Source organism: Erpetoichthys calabaricus, chromosome 13, assembly GCF_900747795.2.
Source record: "Erpetoichthys calabaricus chromosome 13, fErpCal1.3, whole genome shotgun sequence".
Classification (NCBI taxonomy): Eukaryota; Metazoa; Chordata; class Cladistia; order Polypteriformes; family Polypteridae; genus Erpetoichthys; species Erpetoichthys calabaricus.
Window position 1 is genome coordinate 100,036,926 of NC_041406.2, and position 19,638 is coordinate 100,056,563.

The following is a 19,638-nucleotide window of genomic DNA, read 5'->3' on the forward strand; positions in this document are numbered from 1 at the left end:
GTGAGAACATTCACATTCACCTAAACAGACATACCTGGGTACATGTACAAAAGTGTACACCCACACAAAAAGTATAAATACATAAAAAATAACACATGCACACACACACACACACACACGTACACTGGCAGCTGGCTATACAAATATACAACAATGACTATTACACTCTGGATGGCTTTGAAGTTGCTGCCCTCCCTCAGTCACCCCAACTCCTCTTCCGCCGACTCGCCACGCACAGACACAACAGCGCTGGTGAAATGTCAAGTGACATTGGGGAATGTGTGTCTGGGGAAAGCCTCAGAATTATTCCTAATTGCAAAAACAGACTCAAACATCTGCTTTTGCTTCCTTGAGGAGTCTGTTTATGTCTTTCCAAACACAGCTGGCATGGGAAGCAGTTGGCCGGCTGACAGGCAGGCATTTGTCCGTCTCTCTCAGTCATGGACGTGTGCATCAGCCTGTTACTAAATGGAACCAGAGGTGGTGGTGCGTGCATGCAAAAATGAGTTTGGTGTGAACTGGCTACTTTAGAACAAACAGCATGGACAGAGAAGATGTACTCTCCACATACTGTGAAGAGGCCAAAATGTGCTGCTGGCCGGCAGAACTCTTTTTGTTGATTAAAAAAGGGCTGATTTGCCTAAGCATACAAGAAAGATTTGCTGTCTGAGCTGGAGTGATATGAAAAAAAAAAAATCTATCCTTTCTGCATATGCAGCTAGTGTCACTATATTCAGGATGCAGCCCTCTCAGAGATTCACAAATTCAAAAAATGGTGGTGCACTCTTCATTACGAAAGATTCACTTGTGTCCAACAACTAGATTGTGTTAAATGAATTTTGGAGGACTGCTTCCATGTCACAGTGGCATATACTGCCTTCTGTCTGGCATGCGTTTGTCCTTTTCCATTGTGTATGTAATTTTCAAACTATATTAATTCACGCAGTTAAGTCTGACTGACAACTTTTAAAAGTCTTCTGTATTAATGAGTGTGCCATGTTAACGACTGCTTCCCATTCAGGTCAAGTTTAAAAACTGTGGCCACTACTGCAGTGGCGGCTTTGGCTTTTAGTGATCAGAACCGCACAAAAAAGATCAGACAATATAAATGAAGAGAGAGCTTAGGGAATCAACCTAAGAAGAAAAATGAAAGCCACATCTTCTAAACAAGAAATGGTGTGTGCCATTCCTTTTATAACGGGCTGTACCTCAGTTTACTTCAACTTCCCCTCTACTACTCCATTCTTACTCCTCCACTCCTGCCCTTTTGTTTATTTCCCTTTCTACTCCTTATACCCCCCCGCCCCATTAACTTATTTCCCCATTACCTTCATCCCATCCACTCTATTTGCTTTACTTCAATTCTTTTTATATATGGTTACTTTTACATTTCACTTCAAGTGATTTTGAACGTCAAATCCCTTAACTTCACTACAGCTTTCCCACGACTCCCGTACTTCGTCTCCCTCTGCAGTTTAACATCTTTCTCTCTGCTCCATTTCAAATCCTTTTCCCACCTCCTCTTTTCATTTAATTTATTCCTGCTTCAATTCTTGTCTTTCTACTAAAATTTAATTCACTTACTTTTACATAATTCACCTCATTTTTCACTATACTTCATTTCACTTCTCCATTCTTCCACTGTATCTAAGCTGAACTCCTCAACAATAAACTCTCCCCTCGATTTCAATACATTTAATATTTCTACTCAATTTGAAATGCAACTCCACTTGCATTCATAAAATCTTTTATGAAGGTTTTGAAATCACTTTAATTTTTTCATGTAAGCTTCAGACTAACTGGTATGAAAAAACACATGACATTTGATTCATGCTGATGTTATACAAAACGTCAAGCTTTTTGATTTTTCTGGGTTGGTGTAGGAAATTACACTGTGATGATGAAGTGTGTGGCGGGTGGCCAGAATCCTTACCCGGCCAGGACACCCAGAGTGTGGAAGGACCAGGGGAGAGAGTATTTGTGGGACAGTTTCTCCTCCAGGCCGATAGGAGGCAGCCCCCTTGGTTTCCAGTGAGGCCACGGGTTATAAGCATGGGAGCTCAACCCTGTTGTAACCTGTAGCCACTGCCAGGGGATACATGGACCTTTCCAGGGTCTTATTTGGTCATGCTTCCCTCACACCCGGAAGTATGGCCAGAAGAAGCTCGTTAGGCACCTGGAGTCCATCCAGGTGCTTTATAAAAAGGAGCTGCCTCACTCCATAAGTTGGCCAGAGTTGGGAGGAGAGGACAAAGCCTGAAGAGGAGTGGAGGGAGAAGGACTGGTGGCAAGAAGGAACTGAATGGTATTGGTGTGTTGTGTTGACTGGTATTTTGGGCACGTCAAATTGTAAATAAACGTGTGTAGTGTGGAAAAACCTGTCTTGTGTCCAGGTTTGGGTGGCTCACAAGAGTAAATCAACAGACACCTTAACCTTGAAGTTGTACAGGACACATCAGCTGATCCAGGGATTCACCTCCTATTGGGATACGAGAGGTCAAAGTTACTCCTTTTCACCAAATTTTGAACAAAAATAGGGATTAGTAATATGTGGGCTGTTGTATTATGCTATTTTGAAGTTGCTCATCACAAATCTATTTTTTTTTTTTTTTGGATATTTGATTCTTTACCGGTGGACATAGCCCTCTAAAAGCCACCTGCAAAGCATGTGGGGTATGATTTTAAACTATTTCAAAGTCACTTATTACGAAGGGGTTATTTAAAATTTTTGATCCTTTAGCAGAGAAATAGCCCCCTATGGAGCACTAGCAGTGGATTTAAAATAACACATTTCTATTATAGTTAAGAATATTTATAGACTTTAAAAATATAATTAAAGCACACATTTTAATATTTCAAATACCTGATGCAACTATGTGTCCTGTGGTGGGTTGGCACCCTGCCCAGGATTGGTTCCCTGCCTTGTGCCCTGTGTTGGCTGGGATTGGCTCCAGCAGACCCCCGTGACCCTGTGTTCGGATTCAGCGGGTTGGAAAATGGATGGATGGATGGATGATGCAACTATTCTTGTTTTTATATGCTTCTACCTCATGAAGTAAATCATTACATTTTGTATGAAACCCTGAATTAGAGCAGCTACACTTAATTTTGACATTTCCTTTTTGCTTTCTGTCCTTAAACTTCACCTTTCTCTTCATATCAATGTTCATTCTTAATTCCTACTATTTAATTTAACTCAAGCCTCTTCACTTCACCTCAAGTTCATTATACCTGCTTTCCCTTTTTATTACCTTTCCTTTCCTTCATCTTCCCTGATTTTACTTTTATTTCCCTTTTGTGACCACTCCATTCCCCTCACACATCCTAGGCTCTCTCGATTCCCTTTTTATTTTAGACTAAGACACAGCTGCCTAATATATGTCCCTTACAGCGCTTTTAAACATGTTGGTATTCACTGTAGAAAATGTTGGCAACGGTATGATGGTTTATTGTTTGTCAGAGTTTAAGTCTCTGACCAGAATTCCACTGAAAATAAGTCAGCTGGTAGGATCATTAACCTCTACATGCATGCCTATATACTCGGGGTTGGGACTGTGCAATCAATATACTGTAACAAAATGCGCCCAACTAGCTGTAAGCGCCCATGCATGTCACCAGTGAAGCGTGCAACTCATAACTCCATTTCTAAGGCTGTCTATTCTGGCACTCTCAAACATACTGGGGACAAGGGGGTTTAGGAGATGTACTCAAAAAGGATGTCATGGAAAAAAATAAATCTACACAGATTTGAACCCAAACTGCACCTTCATAAGCTGATGTTTTGTGCTGTTCAGAATTACAACAGCAATGGGTATTACACTTAACACTAGAATTACCAAAGCCTACGAAAATACTCGTAAATCCGTCCCACCTTAAATCCCTTTGCACCTCTCCGTCAGCACCTTTTGTCTTGTAGATGTGTCGATAAGCAGCAAGCATCCTACTATCACATCCCCCCACTGTGCACAGTTTTCTCAGCTCAAGTTTGTTTACCTGCGTGTCAGTTGCTTAGAGTTGTAGAGTAAATACTATGTATATCGTTATTTGGAACACATGCATTTCATGTGTGTTCTGTGTCTACAACAATCTATGTAAACAAATTGTTAAAACAGAAACGTTTTTCATGTTTTAGTAATAACTGACAAAATGTAGACATGAAGCGTACAATGTGTGAAGCCTGAAGTCCAAATATCAAATGAACACTTTCACAAAAGGTACAAATATTAAAAAACAAGTGCACTTTTATTCAAGAATATAACTGCAGAAAATGAACACAATTATTACTAATAGTATACTGATAGTATTGGTGCAACATACTGTACATGGACAACACAGAATACAAAAGACAAGTATAAGAAGTTAAAATATAAAACGATAAAATATGATACAGCATACAAGGGCAATAAACAAAAATAAAGAGATAGGTTTAAAATGTCCAGGCATTTTAGCGTGAAGGTATACAGTACATAGATATTGAGTAGAAGCTTAGACCCAATTATTAAGAATAACTGCATGTGGAAAAAAGTAATGGGTTGTATTAGCTTTCACTGCACAAACATGTTCCATAGAGGGAAGTTTAGGAACAGTTGATGCCTTGTTTGTATCGGATCAGCAATGAGCTTTATGGCCCTCTTTCTTACCCTGAAGACTTCAGTGTGTGGTAAGTTACAGCCTATGATCTTTTCACAGGCTTTGATGATGCGTTGCAGATTGGTCTTAGCCTGAACAGAGGCAACACCAAACCAGACAGTTATAACTTAGCAAGTTGTAACTTAACAAGGAATGCCATCCATTCCTTGAACCATATATAAAAACTCACAGTAAAATCATTCTGGTTCTTCTGGGCACACTATCAAATCAACTGGGCTTGCTAATTCTGACAGCAGCTTGCCTGCTTCCGCCATCTGCTCCCACATTTCTGTTGTCTCTTCTGTGTTTCCCTGCTAGTTCGCAGTCTCTCACTCTCCTTCTTGTCTCTGTTGTCAATGTGCCTTGACAAGACAACACTGTCTTTATCTCCTCTACGGTTTTATTTTGAAGATCTCCTTAGAGTTGTACCAATACACTGCAGTACTCTTGGGTGACATCTGGACACGCCACAGCTTTGTTCCACGGCTTCCTGGTGAACTTGTCTCCACGGACTGCTCATGAGCAGCTTGCCCTTCTCGAATTAAGGACATAGCTTCTGGGCTCTGCCACCACTGTCAGCTGGCCACACCTTTGGCTTGCTATGACTTTTTAGGTTTTAGCAATAGTTTCTGGATCCTCATGTTACATATTGTATGCAAATATTGTATGGCTATGTCAATTGTTTTGCTATATTAAATTTGTGAAAGCAATCCATGAGCATCTTCGGTAAAGATAATTATGTAAAGATCAACTCAAGTGAATTACTGTAAATAAATCAGTGGTGGGCTCCATGTGCCGTCTTCATTTGACCCCTCACATTATTAGGTGACTGGGTCCTGCACAGACCTGCTCCCTAGTATAAGACCGCTTCCCCCAGTTCATTAGGATTTTTTTTTTTTTTTAACAGGTTATCACAACATTCAACAATTTCTGTTCACATGATAACTGTATGTTAACATACATCAATTTTCCTAAAATTAAAACAGACAGATGACAAACAAGACAATACAGTCCATCTGTGTCACAGTCACTTGGCATTAGTGCCACTTTGGTCTGAGCTTTTGTTGTACCGCTTGCAAGGTGACATTCAAGGCTGGATGACCACAAATCCAGGTCCAGGATGAGTGGATGGGAGAGGCTGATGTATGAACGCAGCTAGTTTGTGTAAGAGGATGGTAATGAAGGCCTGCCCACATTTTACAGTTGGAGCCACCACTCTGATTACAAAACTACGAGATTAGACGGGAATGCAAACACACCTGTCATGTATTCTACGGTGACAATCCCAGCTGTATCTATGATGACAAAGATACAGTTGTTACGGAATTAGAATTGGGGTAGCCTAGCCCTTATTTACATTATATGCATTGTTTTTGGACATGTGTTTGATTTTGTGTGTGTCATCAAGCAATAGAGTGCATTCTCTGATCTATTTACAGATAATTCAGTAGTACTAGGGTGTTGTACTGTGTTAGCCATTATGGATGTAGTGAGAAGTTAAGCATAATTACACCTTTTATTGGCTAACTAAAAATATTGCAATATGAAAGCTTTTGAGGCAACCCAGGCCACTTCTTCAGGCAAAATGAACAACGGGCCTGAGTTGCCTCAAAAGCTTGCACATTGTAATCTTTCTAGTTAGCCAATAAAAGATGTAATTTGGTTAACTTATCACTACAGATAATTCAGCAAAAATAAAAATAAAAAAAAAACTTAAGAACCAGCAAAAGATCTCAATCCAGTGATCGCAGCCAATTCTTTATGACAGCTGGCCAGGCTGAAGCTCAAAATGTATAAAGCTGTGCAAAACATTCAACACTTGGTATGCACTTGGGAAATGTGACTGTTCCAGTTTAGACAGTTAATGGCACCCGTTCTCCCCCCTCAATTAGTGACAGTGACAAGCCTGACCGTTATTCTTTCCATGTTAAACTTTTCAGCAGCACCTATTCATAGCTTGATATGGTCTGACACTCACCCAACACTCTCGACAACTGCTCATAGACAATGAGTGGACTTTACAAGAATGAAGGCTGGAAGACCAGTTGAAAGGTCACTAGGAGGACTTGTGCGGCAACATCGGACTTCTTGGCACACGCCCTGTCATGTACAGCTTTGATAACTGCTGATATGTCAAGAGGAGGTGGAAATATTCAAAGCCTATTTTATGCTTTATTGTTCCTTTGAATCCAGTGCACAGACATGTCAAGTTTATTTATATACTGAGCTATTTAGAGACGATTGTAGAACATGACGATAACACAGTGAGACAGGATGCCAAGCAGGAACTGGCCTGCGACTTGCCATTAGACAGGTTACTGTACCTACCATTAGTTTTTTTAATTTATGCTTTTTCATGGAAAAGGTTGTTTCAAAAAAGATCTTTTAAAGCAAGTGCTTCTGGAGTTAGGGCAGAGGGTCTAGCTGTAGGTACGTGGAGACTGCGGCCTCAAAGTTTGTGGTTTTTTTTTTTTATATTACTTTGTAAATTGCCTTGTGCGGTTGCTTGTTTTGAAATACTGTATACAAACAGGCTAACTGGCAACTGTGTGAAAGTTGGTTCAAACTTTCAGCATTAATACAAAATCCTGATGTTCCAGGCATTGTGATGCCATTGAGGGACAGTCTCATTTTTGTGATAAATAGCTCACTCACACACAGACTAAGAAAATTTAACACAGCACTAGGTTTGGTATTCATTTGTCATGCTAAGGCTAACTTTAACTCATTAATAAAACTTTGGGACGCGAACAACATCAGCAATTGTAGGTTTAGGATTTTGGATGGAAACGTCAAGTAGCATAATACAGTTTGTCGATTTCCGTTTACCCAGTTTATTATTATTATTATTAATAATAATACCTTACATTTATATAGTGCTTTTCTCACTATACAGAGCACTTTACGTAGCAAGTGAGGAGCCACTTCAGCTACCACTAATGTAAAGCATCTACCTGGATGATACAATGGCAACTATTTTTGCGCCAGTACACTCAACGCACTTTAGCTGTTCGGTGGTGAAGTGTTGAGAGAGAGAAAGAGACAATTACAGACAGGGGATGATTAGGAGGCCTGAATGATTAGGCCATGGAGGGCAATTTCGCCATGACATGGGGATACACCCTGCTCTTTACAAAGGATGCCCATCTTTATGGCCACATTTTTATGTCTCACTTGAATGACAGTGCCATTTTTACAGCACAGTGTCCCCATCACTGCACTTGGGCATTGGAATCCATATTCAGTCCACAGAGTAAGCACCCCCTGCTGGCCTCACCAACACCTTTTCCAGTAGCAAACCAAGGTTTTCCTAGATGATCTCCCATGGAAGTATTGGCTGGGCTTAGTTTCAGGTTGATGACCTTATTCTGAAGTGCAGGTGGTATGGCTGCTGCACAATTCTATACAATTTCAAAGACCCATGGAAGTGGTAATTTCTATCACACTTCTAAGATAGAAGCTTGATTACGGTTACAGTTTTCCGTTTCTAAAATGTGTTAAGTATCCACAGTGTTTCATCTGTTACCTACTTTTCATCTCTGTCTATTTCATCAAGTATAAACACGGTCAAGTTAACTGCTTGCATTCATCAGTTGTCTTTATAAAAAACTGTAATGGTGCCTGTTACTCAAGCAGCACCTTTTCTCACAAGCTACATGGGGGGTAGTTTGTTGCTTAATAACAGCTGGCTATTCACCTAAATTTTAATTGCTTACTAAAAATTCTTTAAATGAAACTCTCTCATTTTTATCTCTGCTCAGACTTGATGTGCCATATGGTGAAGATTACGTTGCAGCCCTTCACACTGATTCATTATTTTGTGATGCAAATTAAAAGAGGTGTGTGAAACTGAATATGTTGCAATTCTGGAATCTTATCAGTTACTTACAGTATATATAATATGATTCAGTGCTTTGCCTATTGAACAAAAATGGGAAATTCGGAATATTCATTTGCTTTTCTGGTTTTGGTGTTATTTGATGTTGAGCTATCATTTAATACTTCCTTTGATGATTCTACTGTATGGAAAAATAATGTGGAGAGATCTTCATTCTGGGAAACTTTTAAGGCATTATTTGGCTGACATTTTATCATCACAGACTCTGGTAACTTCAATAGATTGTGAACGTAGCCTTTCACTCTCATTCAGGGTTCCTTCTTCAGCCACCCTTCAATGTCGCTGCTCTGATCTTCCACGGCTTGTTCAAAGTGGTGCCAATGACCTTTTCTCTGTGGCATCCTCTTCCTGCATATTCAGGCCACCGGCTCCACCTCACACCACTCACCGTGAGGTCAGAAGCAACATCATTTGCACTCACTTTCCCTAATTCTGGCAGCTGATCCAAGCCAGGATCTTTTCTGAGACTCGTCTGTGGTCATGTACACAGGCCAATGGATTTAAGCAGAGGAGTGGATCTTGTAATTACTGCTCGTTTAAGTGCTTGATTCTCTCTCTCTCTCTCACTGCATGGACTCCATCCTTACATTCATCTCTCAGCTTTCTGTAGGCACACCAGAATTTTCATGCCGCAAATACCACCGGTGCTGCACAGTCCTTGTTTTTACATTTACTATTTGCAGCAGATGCTATCAATTGATAACTTGATAACCCAAATCCATTGCTAGTTTGTAACCCAATATCCCATCTGCAGCCTAAATACTTTTGTTTTCTGTCTAGTATTGACAAGTGATGAATCCACTAGGGTTCTCATCACTTTGTTATGAGTTCTGCCCAAACCTCATTCTAGTTATGTAATATTTTCCTTTCTACATGTAAAACTTTAACCATCATTTGCCACACAGTTGCTGTAATCTGAATTATTTCAGTGCCCATATGTCTTGAATTTGGTTGCTAATCTTTGAAACATCTGAACATTTTGTGCGCTGTTTAACACCTTAACTGCTTGTTCAGCTTCTGTACCCACTAATAACAGGTTCTTTTAATCCACAGATCATCTTGATTTCACTGCTGTCAAGTGTGACTTTAAATGGGGTCGACGTTTTGGTGGGGGTGTTTGTAGTACAAGATACTCTCCAAAGAAAACCATTTTAGAATGTAAAAAAATGGCATAGAGAGAAACATTTGCGGAGGAATAAAAAAAAAAAAAAAAAAAAAGACCTTTCTGCCAGTATAAACTGCATGTAAAACTGCAGAGGTTGTACCTTTCAGCAAAGAAATTCCTACTTTTCATCTTTGCTACTCTGTATGTAATTACAGAAATCTTTTCAGCAAACCTAACTGGGTGTGGTGTGGAGTCACACATACTGTACAAAGAGAAGAATTTTTTATTTACAGAAATAATGCCGTTTCCCTGATTCTGCCATGTCCTCCTGGCATTATACTTTTCCGAGACAACCAAGGCGTGCACTGCATTAGACCACCATATACCAGAAACACAAAGAACTCAGTTGTTGGTGCAGAGACAGTGAAGAAAACATGCAGAGCCTTAAGGCTGAAAAGCAAAGACTTGACTGAAAACTGAGATGAGATGCAACTTGGTCTCGCCACATGAAAGGAAGATGGGAAATGTAGAGTGTGACTGGTGAAATTCTAAAGCGCCTCCAAGATGTAGGAAAGCAACTTCATTAAAAGCTGACTGCCTATTGTGATGTGTAATGAAGCTATCATAGTGTTGTTCAAGCCTGTTGGCAAATTTTTATTTATTTTTTTTTTGTTCTTTATTTCGCCTTATACAATTTCTTGTATTAGGAATTTGGTAGTTTTCGCATACCCCTTGGGGTCAGAGCGCAGGGTCAGCCATTATACGGCGCCCCTGGAGCAATTACAGGTTAAGGGTCTTGCTCAAGGGCCCAGCAGAGCAGTGGCCTTTTTGGCAGTGACGGGGATTCAAACCGGCAACCTTCGGGATACCAGTGCAGATCCTTAGCCTCAGAGCCACCACTCCGCCCAAATTATGAGTTTGCTTAAATGTGTGGTTGGGACATGGTACATGGTGCAGTGATGCATCTTGGCAGTAACTTTACTTTTTTTTTTTTTGCATTTTTGTTTTTAACTTTTCACTATGATCAATTTAAATGCCTGCTTGCCAGTGGCATGGTTGGCTTGATTGCTGTAGATAAAGTGATAGTATTTATTTGTCCCAAGTGGTTGGAATTTGTTTGACTTTTCTCTCTTGTGACAAGTTTTCATGGGATTTCTTGTAGGGATGAGTTCGGTAAATTTATGAATGGAAGGATGATTCATCACACCAACTTTTTAAGTCTAATGCCAGTTTATACTTCACGCTCAGAACGCTTACATGCACCCATCATATCTGCCATGCGTTCCCAGTGTTACTTCTGACATGACCTCTGAGCGCATCCTCAGAAATTAACGCAACGCGTGTGCAATTTTCAAAAGCAGCAAAAATTTGGGTGGCGGGTATTCAAGTTTTGCTATGTGACGTCATCATTGCTGTTTACAATCAACGTGTGGGGAAACCGCATTGCAGCTCCACCAGGATCAATGTGCATGGTTCAGTGTTTAATGAACGGTTTGACGTGGTAAAGCAAATCATTAAACTTAAATGCAGACATGCAAAAGTATTTATGGTGCTTTTTTCATCCATTTCTCGCATAGGCAATACAAGTGTCACATACTCCCTTTATCGTAATGACGCGATTCATTTAGAGTCTCACACACCATCTTCTGTGTTGCTGTTTCCTTTTTTTTTTTTTTTTAATTTCTTAACTTTCTTCCCTCAATTCACAACACAGCAAAACCGGATGTTTTTCCTCACCATGAGGATTTCTTGCACTGCCACCTGGTGGAATCCTCCAGATTTACATAAACTACAAGTGCAAGTATAGTCAGTACACTGCTTGTGTAGTAGTAGCAACCGTAAGCATACACGTTGTGTAGCGTCAAGTATATCCCCGGCCTAACAAAAAATAAATAAATAATCAGCTGTATGTAGTATCTTTGGGAATAAATTTAGTTTTCACTTGTTGCCAGGTGTCATAATCATTCTGATCTTTTCTTAAAATTAAAAATCAGAAAGTGTAAAAGAACCAGGGTGAGCCTGTGATACTTTGCAAGAAAAATAAGAAGGAAAAAAGGCTTGAAGTCAGGGAAAACATCAGTCAAAAAATATAGTCCAAAAGCCCTCAGAAAGACACTGACAGAGCAACCAACATTTTATCACTAGGGAATAAAGTCATTTGTTGACCAAAGCAACGTGCACACCATTACGGAGCATATGGCTTCCCCCAAAACGAAGATCACCAAGACAATGTGATCACTCTTATCGTATGACAAACCCTCAATCCCTTTTGCTATTGTAACGGTAACAAAATTTCAAAAAGACAAAGTGATAATATCACATCCTAGCTTCTAAACCAGAAAAAAAAGTAAAAAATGTATGAGGAGCAAAATGCTCTGAGTGTGGCTTGCATCCTGACACGGGGTAGTCAGTGATGATGGGGTGTCATCAACTATACACAAGCTGTACCAAGAGAGCCAATGCTCATTTTACCACTATAATGTGCTACAAAGTTGAACACTGCTAGCCACAACTGCTGATATCAAACTGTTTCACAAGTGAGGAGTTATTTGTTCCTATTTTCCATTACTATTTATGGAAGAGCAGTTCAGGATTACGTACAAATTGGACAGTAGCCATTACCTTGCATTTAGTGATGTCCAAAGTGTTGCCACAAAGTAGTGGTGTTGACAGTGCTGTCACAGCAATTTATGAATTAGTATGCTTGTCCTGCTAATACACATCACTTGCTGGCCTGTCTCAGAAAATACTTATGACCACATTGACGACTGAGCCAAAACAGGGGCCGCTTTGTCATTCCCAACCCTAAAATCAGAAGTCTTGCATTGAGCTGCAATTCAAAACTATAATCATGGTGTTTTATAAATGTGCTTGTTCTATGCTGGCAGTAAAACTAAACTCATAATGAAAAAGAATAAAAAATGAAACTGCTTGGAAAACAGAAGGCAAGTCTGGATCACCCTATAGACCCTTAATTGCTATATTCATTGCAAAATACACTTCATTTATTTTTTGTCACCATGACAGCTAAAACACATTTTTGGCACTTATACAAAAACCTGATAGTGGATTGCGGATGGAAATCTGAGAAAGCCTACCAGTGGTCAACAGATGAATGGTCTCTTCAGTTTTGTGCTGCTTACTCCACCATTTCCAACAATTTTAAACTCACTCCACATGCTACAGCTCTTTCACTATTAAGAAGATACTGAAGATACTTACATAAATATTTCTCTCTATTATAAAACAAAACCTTGGGAGGGAGACTAGGGAGACGAGACATGATCTTCTTGGAAGACAATTTGATGTTCCGCGAGACAAGGCAGTGAGACAACATTTAAAACAAGTTCACGGACATCTAACCTAGCAGTTGTTGGAATGCTTTTGGCAGACACACTTCATGTGCTCCCAGCTCTTAAAACAACAAGCTGAACACGCAGCTCGCCAGCAGCAGCAGGAAGCCAGCAGATGATCCGACCGCTTCTCCTTAGCATGCGTTCAGCCCCCGCCCCTTCCCCCCTTCAGAATGTGATCGGCAGGGACGCAAAGTGGCAAAAGGACAGCTGTTGTACAGGCTTTTAAATGATTGACGCACAGCGCGACAAACAGAACACGCAGCTCGCCAGCAGCAACAAGCCAGCAGAAAGACAGCAGCTGATCCGATGGCATCTCCTTAGCATGCATTCAGATACCCACCCCCCCCTTCATAACGCGAGCAGCATTATATGTCCTGCAAGAAACAAATTTAACCACGCCCGGGGCCGGAAATAAAAGACAAGTATTGTTTTTAGAAAAGTTTTAAAGTTAAAGTAAAATGAAAATAACAATCTCTTTAAATTGTATATCCAGTAAACCAAACCCGGGGGTGTGCGAGCGAAGCAAGCAGGTGGCGGAGCCCCCTAATACATAAAGTCCAAAGCAGAAAGGTAATAGGAAGTCCGTCTACATGGGACCATAAAACACGGTGAAAGCTGTAATAAGAATCATTTTCACAAATGCCCCTTGCTCCTCACAGCTCTCTACTGGATAAGCCAGTTAAACAAACAGAGAGCACAGTGATTAAGTGGAGTGTGAAAAGTCCAGAATATGGTCAGTTTCTGGCACTCCCTTTCCCCACACAACTTTCAAATATCTGTCAAGATCAAAGGCCTAACCCCCCCAAAAAATGTAACTAACAAAAACACAATATTGAAATGTTTAAATTATTAAATTAAAGCATTCTTTAGCAATTATTTGCTTACAATTAAATTACAAATTAACCAAACAAATTACAGATAAACTCCTAATTTATCTTAGGATTTCCTATTTTGCATTATTCCTCTGGCTAAGTCCTAAACAAAAAGTACAGATGGGCAAAAACATAGCAAAACAGTTTAATCTTAATAAACCAAAAGGAATAAGCACAAAAGATGGGATCAAAAACACTGCTAGCTACTGTAGCTATATGTCACAGAAACAGACTATGGGCAACTGAGGTCTTTTATAACCCTCTCAGGCGATTGCTGCAATGGAGAAGAGCAATCCTGGTGGTGGCCACACCCTTACAAAATCAGATCAATGTACATGAAGGATCTGAGTGAAATTATAAATATTAAACAAAATAAAAATAGGACAATAGAAAGGGAACTGGGAAATGAATTGCACAGAACTATAGCAAGTCACAGCTCTAGTCCTGATATTAGCAAGAAATTTGGCAGATTAACCCTTCATTAAAGATAGGGTTTATAAATTGGGAGCCCTGTCCGTACTCCCACTCAGACTGGTATGCTCTACTCTTCCTGTAAGGTTACATTTCTTTCTCAAGGCCACACAGTGAATCAGTGGAGTGTATTAACATGGCACCTCCTATGAATAACCTTGCACCTTGGTTACTACATGCTAATACATACAGTATTAGTAAAAACAAGCCATTTCATTTATTCTATTGAGCACAACGCACTACTTCAATAGTTGTGTATCGCATTCCCAGAATCCTCTTGAGTTCTACTCTGTTAATTTAAATGACTGCAGCAACAATTGTACCTAGATCTAAGCAGAACAACCTCTGAAATGACTTTTGACTCTGAATCCTGCCCCGTTCTTCACCCTAAATAACACATCGAGGCTATGATTCAAAGCATACACTGTGATCACAAGATGTTAAGTCTTTTTTCTTATGATAAATTAAACTGCTTTACTCATAGTTAAGCAAAGTCTAACCACAGGGCTGCTAAACTCTTGAATATCACAAAGTCTAATGATGTTGCACCATTGCACAGTGCATTTAACGCATGGCTAAAAACTCATTCTTGATAGCTTCGTTAGTGAGGCTGCTTTTATTGACCTTTTATTAACTTTACTAATAAGCGTTCCTCATTTTCTTTCTCTACGCTGTATCCTAAAATTGCACTATTTGTTGCCACTATTTTGTAACTGGACATTGGAATAGATGTGTTACCACCAATGACATATTCAATGTCAGACCAGGGAGAGGCCCTTCAAGATGGCCATGACCAATGCCTGCCACAGGTTTAGTTTTCACTTTAATGTTTGCAAACTGGATTCAATTTTTACCTTCTCCTTTGCCAGCTAGTGTTAACAGAATATATTCAAATATTACCATTAACTTTTTGATATTTAGGTACTTTTAGAGCAATTAAAAATACTATATAAACTAATAATATTTATATTTACATACCAAAGTTTTTGTTTTTGATTTTATTTCATATACTTTATTAATCACTGAGGGGAAATTTGTCTTTTTGCATGACCTTTTGAATGTCAGAGCTCAGGGTCAGCCAATGTACAGCATCCCTGGGTGCAAATTTCAGGTTAATTGCCTTGCTCAAGGGCCCAACAGAGTGGGATCTTTTCTGGCAGTAGCCTTCCAGATACCAGCAGAGATCCTTAGCCTCAGAGCCTTCTCTCCAATGTATGATGGTGGACTAGGCCAAAATTCCTGCAGCATGGCATTTTTTCCTTTCAGGGTTGTAAGTTAAGCAACTTTTTTCAAGGTCACACAGTAAAGCTTCTGAACCCAAGACCTTGTAGTTTCAAGAAAACTAAAATTAAACGCAAACACGACAAATGTTTCCTTAACTAAGCTGACGCGACATTACGCTAGGGCAAGAAAGAAGAATAATTGGCATGTTAGAAGAGTATTCTGCTAGGAGTTGCATATGCCATCCTGCTAAAGTACACATCATAGCAGACACTTGAGCCTTTGCTGGCATTTGCATTCTTTACTTTAGTGAAATTAGGGCTAGTCATAATAGCAGATGATCCAGCAAACCCTGATTTGCTCAAATGAGTAAGAGAAGGTGCACCCAAAAAAAAAAAAAAAGCCCTCCACAGCAGTGATAATTACTTCATCCGCAAACACAGCATTTGCAGTAAGCTTCTAATTACCGATTGCCATGTTAGAATTATGCTGCTTTTCTCATTTACTCTCACAGTTAATAACATGATATAATATGTTTTTATCTTCCCAGTTAAACACTGTCTGCATCGTGTCATCCAGCAAAAAGATCAGAGAGCTCGCTGATCTCTATCTAATGCTGCCTACTTTTCTTAATGTGCTGACGGCTGAAGCTCAAAGGCAGATATAGCCGTCTGTGTGATCCTTTTGCTGTGTAACACAAAATTGCCAAAAATACTGACTTTTTTTCCTGGAAAAGGAGGTGGCAATTTTCTAGTGATCCCAGAGGGTAATCTTTAGAATTCCTTGCAGCTCCTCCTTTTCTGAAACTTTCCTCCAAGGCTTCAATCTTATGCTTTGAACTTTGTTTTCTAAACTGTTGCTGATCATTGCCAAATTTTACAGATCAATGACAACCCTTTGGCAAGAAGGTGGAACGGAACAGGGGATGAGTTGCTGTCTGCCAAGGCAGGCACGAGTTAAGAAAAATGATTACCTTGGTTTTATCTTGTCCAGGTGTAGTAGAAGCAACACCGAAATTATCAACAGTGAAATTACCAAAGCAAAAAAGTCAATAAATGCTGCATCTGTAAGCTTACCCACAACAGAAGGCTGAAAAATGCAAACTAAAACATCTTGGAAACAAACCTCCTTCTTTCTCTTTACTATTACCAGACACGTTATGTTTTTAATAGAATGGTGGAGGTTTGCTACTATGCAAATGGCATGAACGGTGGTATGAAAATCTGACTATAAGTTACAGATATAAAATCTTTAAACCCTACTAGTCTCACAAAGTGAAAGGTTCATAAATGCTGCATCTGGGATAATAGAAGAGGAAACATACAAACTAAAACACCTTGGAAACAATCACCCCTCTCGTCTTTACCATTGCCAGCCACATTATGTTTTCAACAGAATGGTGAAGATTTGCTGCAATGCAAATAAAATGAAAGGCACTTTGCACACCTTGACTAAAAGCACGGGCATGAAATCTTCACACCCCACCACTTCCAGTTATAAAACTGAGCAGCTAAAACCATTGAACTTTCACTTCCTAAAGGTTACAGGTCACTTTGCACTGAATATACAGAGGTGCAGGGTACCTGTTCACTATAAACACTAAAATTAAATCCATACTACCTGTCCTCATTCATAAACAGAACCCAGGAAATTCTTGACTTGATCAGCCCAGGGATTTACTGGAATCCACCAGGACTTCCTGTCATCTGTAAACAAGCAATTTTCCGGATCAGTTACATTCACAAAGCTGTCTTGAAGTAAGGGGGCAAAGGTTCAGAAGGTGTACAATAGTTCTGTGCTCACTGACGTCACAAGTGTTTTTTCTAAAGGAAAAATGATAGCAACATGCAGCCGCCAAATGCTGCACTTATTCTACTCGCTGCTATTTTCCAAACAAGTAAATTGTGCACAAATCCGAGACAGATTTGATACCCAAAAATATAATGGACAGGAAACTAAGAACAGTGCAACCAAACTTGTTGTAGCAAGGACAAGACAAATGTTATTAGATTTTCAGATCTGCCAAAAAGTGGACAAAGGTTGGTTACTCTTGGGAAATCAATAACCACTTCACTTCTGTTTTAATCCCACTGGAGGTGCTGTAGAAGTGGATATTTGGTTCACCTAGCTTACATATCATTTTTAAGCAGCTAACTCTGCTACACACATTTACAGGATTGCTTCTAAAGGATACTGAGCTAGTCATACATTTCAAATAATCACTGCCCTGTTTCTTATGATTTGTTCACATACATAGCCTTGTCAGCACATCTTGTGTGAGAATGTCCTGATATTTACAAGCTTGTCCCAGCAGTGTTTAAAGTCTGGCTCACGTACTAGCAGACCTAGTCAATTCCAGGTAATTAATACAAGATATTCTCCTGGACATTTGACTTGGAATACTGGACTAAACTCGCACATGCCCAGAACTTGCTCATTTACCGGTGTATTCCTGAAAAATTTTTTATGTGACAAGTGGGTCCAGAAAAAGAACGGATTGATATATTTGATACATGTCACTTTTAATGAACTTTTTTCTAGATTAAATCTGTTCCACTATTTTCAAATGGCAGGATACAGGAGACAGTTTATGGCCCAGGCTGTAACAAATGCCGATTTGTAATTTATATCAGTATTCCATCACCTAACATGATGAATGTAAGACAATGACTTTTGAAGGTTTATTTTAGGGTGGACTTTATTTGTGTATTTTCCCACATGTTGTCTTTTGAATGTTATGCTGTGGACATACACACCCTTGTTGTGATCATACCAATACATCTAGGTAAAATATTTTCTAGATATTACTTAACAAAAATTAGAGCAATGACTTTTAATCATAGTAACTGCCATATCATGGCTGACAGCTGAACTAAAAGTATAGAGTATGTCCCAACATTTGGCAAACATTTGTTTCCTTGATGCAATCCCCTCTTCCTCCCAACAGAAGGGTGTGACTGATTACATGATAGGGTGGGGATTGCTGTAACAGCATTTTGATAATCTAAAGCCCCATTATTCTATGAACTGAAATATGTTCTTCCGTGTTCTCCCTCCAAAAAAACAAACAAACAAAATAAAAAAGCTAACCTTGGCAGGACTGGCATCAGCCCCCCACTGGCTTCTGTGGCTGGAAGGGGGAACTTGATATACGTCTTTGCCATGGGAAGAGAGTCCTGGGGGCACCTGGTAGATGCTTTGCTGGATCTGGAGGGCTGGAGGTATTTGATAGACAGGATCTCTGAAAGCACCACTTTGAGTAACAGCAACAGTGTAGCTTGGCTGCAGGAACGCCTGAGTGGCTGGCACCTGGAAGTGGGTAGACTGTGAGGCAGCTTGGTTCTCAAACATAGGTCCAATCAAGAGCTTCAGTCGATTTCCAGGAGCAATGCCTTGTCGTCCATGCAGGGAACATAACCACCATCCTTCCAAGCCTCCAGTGTTCTGCTCGATCACTGTTAGGATGTCTCCTTTACGGAATGCCAGCTCCTCAGGAGACTCTGGAACGTTGTCGTACAAGGCCTTTGCCATCAGGTTCTGGAGGAATTGAAAACAAAAGGGCACATATTAGAAGATTCAAGTTGTGAAATGCACACCTAGCATGAATAAAAACTGCCCCAGAAAGCACCTGCCCTGTTCAAAGTACACCCCATAAAAGTCGGTATCAGGTTTAATCTTTTCCAAAATAAAATGCCTCATTTGCTTCTGTTGAATATGGGCTGAACAAAATCAAAGGGACAGCACTGCTAGTTGCTCTTAAGGAATATAAATATCAACTGGAAGCTCGGTTTACAGTTAAGAAAAATAGGAAAGGCTTTTAATCTTTTAAAGACTTAAAAATGGTTGGCGGCATAGTGGATCTCCTCTGGGGAATACAAACGTTCATGTCTGCCCTGCCATGACTTATGGGCTCATCATATACTCCAGGTATTTCTCTTCAGCCAGGAACTGACAGAACTTTGGGTTTTGGCTGTAACATCTACATGACTAAATGCATGGAGTTGCTGCCATGTGATTGGCGGATTAGAGATTTGCATTAACAAGCAGTTGCGCAGGTGTACCTAATAAAGTGGCCGGCAAGTGTAC

General features: G+C 39.9%; 1 protein-coding gene across 2 annotated transcripts in view; it reads right to left on the minus strand.

Annotated features, from left to right (window-relative positions):
* The window catches only part of nedd9 (neural precursor cell expressed, developmentally down-regulated 9), a 61,799-nt gene that overhangs the window by 15,282 nt on the left and 26,879 nt on the right, over positions 1-19,638 (minus strand). For both annotated transcript variants that reach the window (XM_028817328.2, XM_028817327.2), the window contains exon 2: positions 18,643-19,089. In XM_028817328.2, the coding sequence (XP_028673161.1) occupies positions 18,643-19,089 (447 nt within the window). The remainder of the gene's footprint in view (positions 1-18,642; positions 19,090-19,638) is intronic.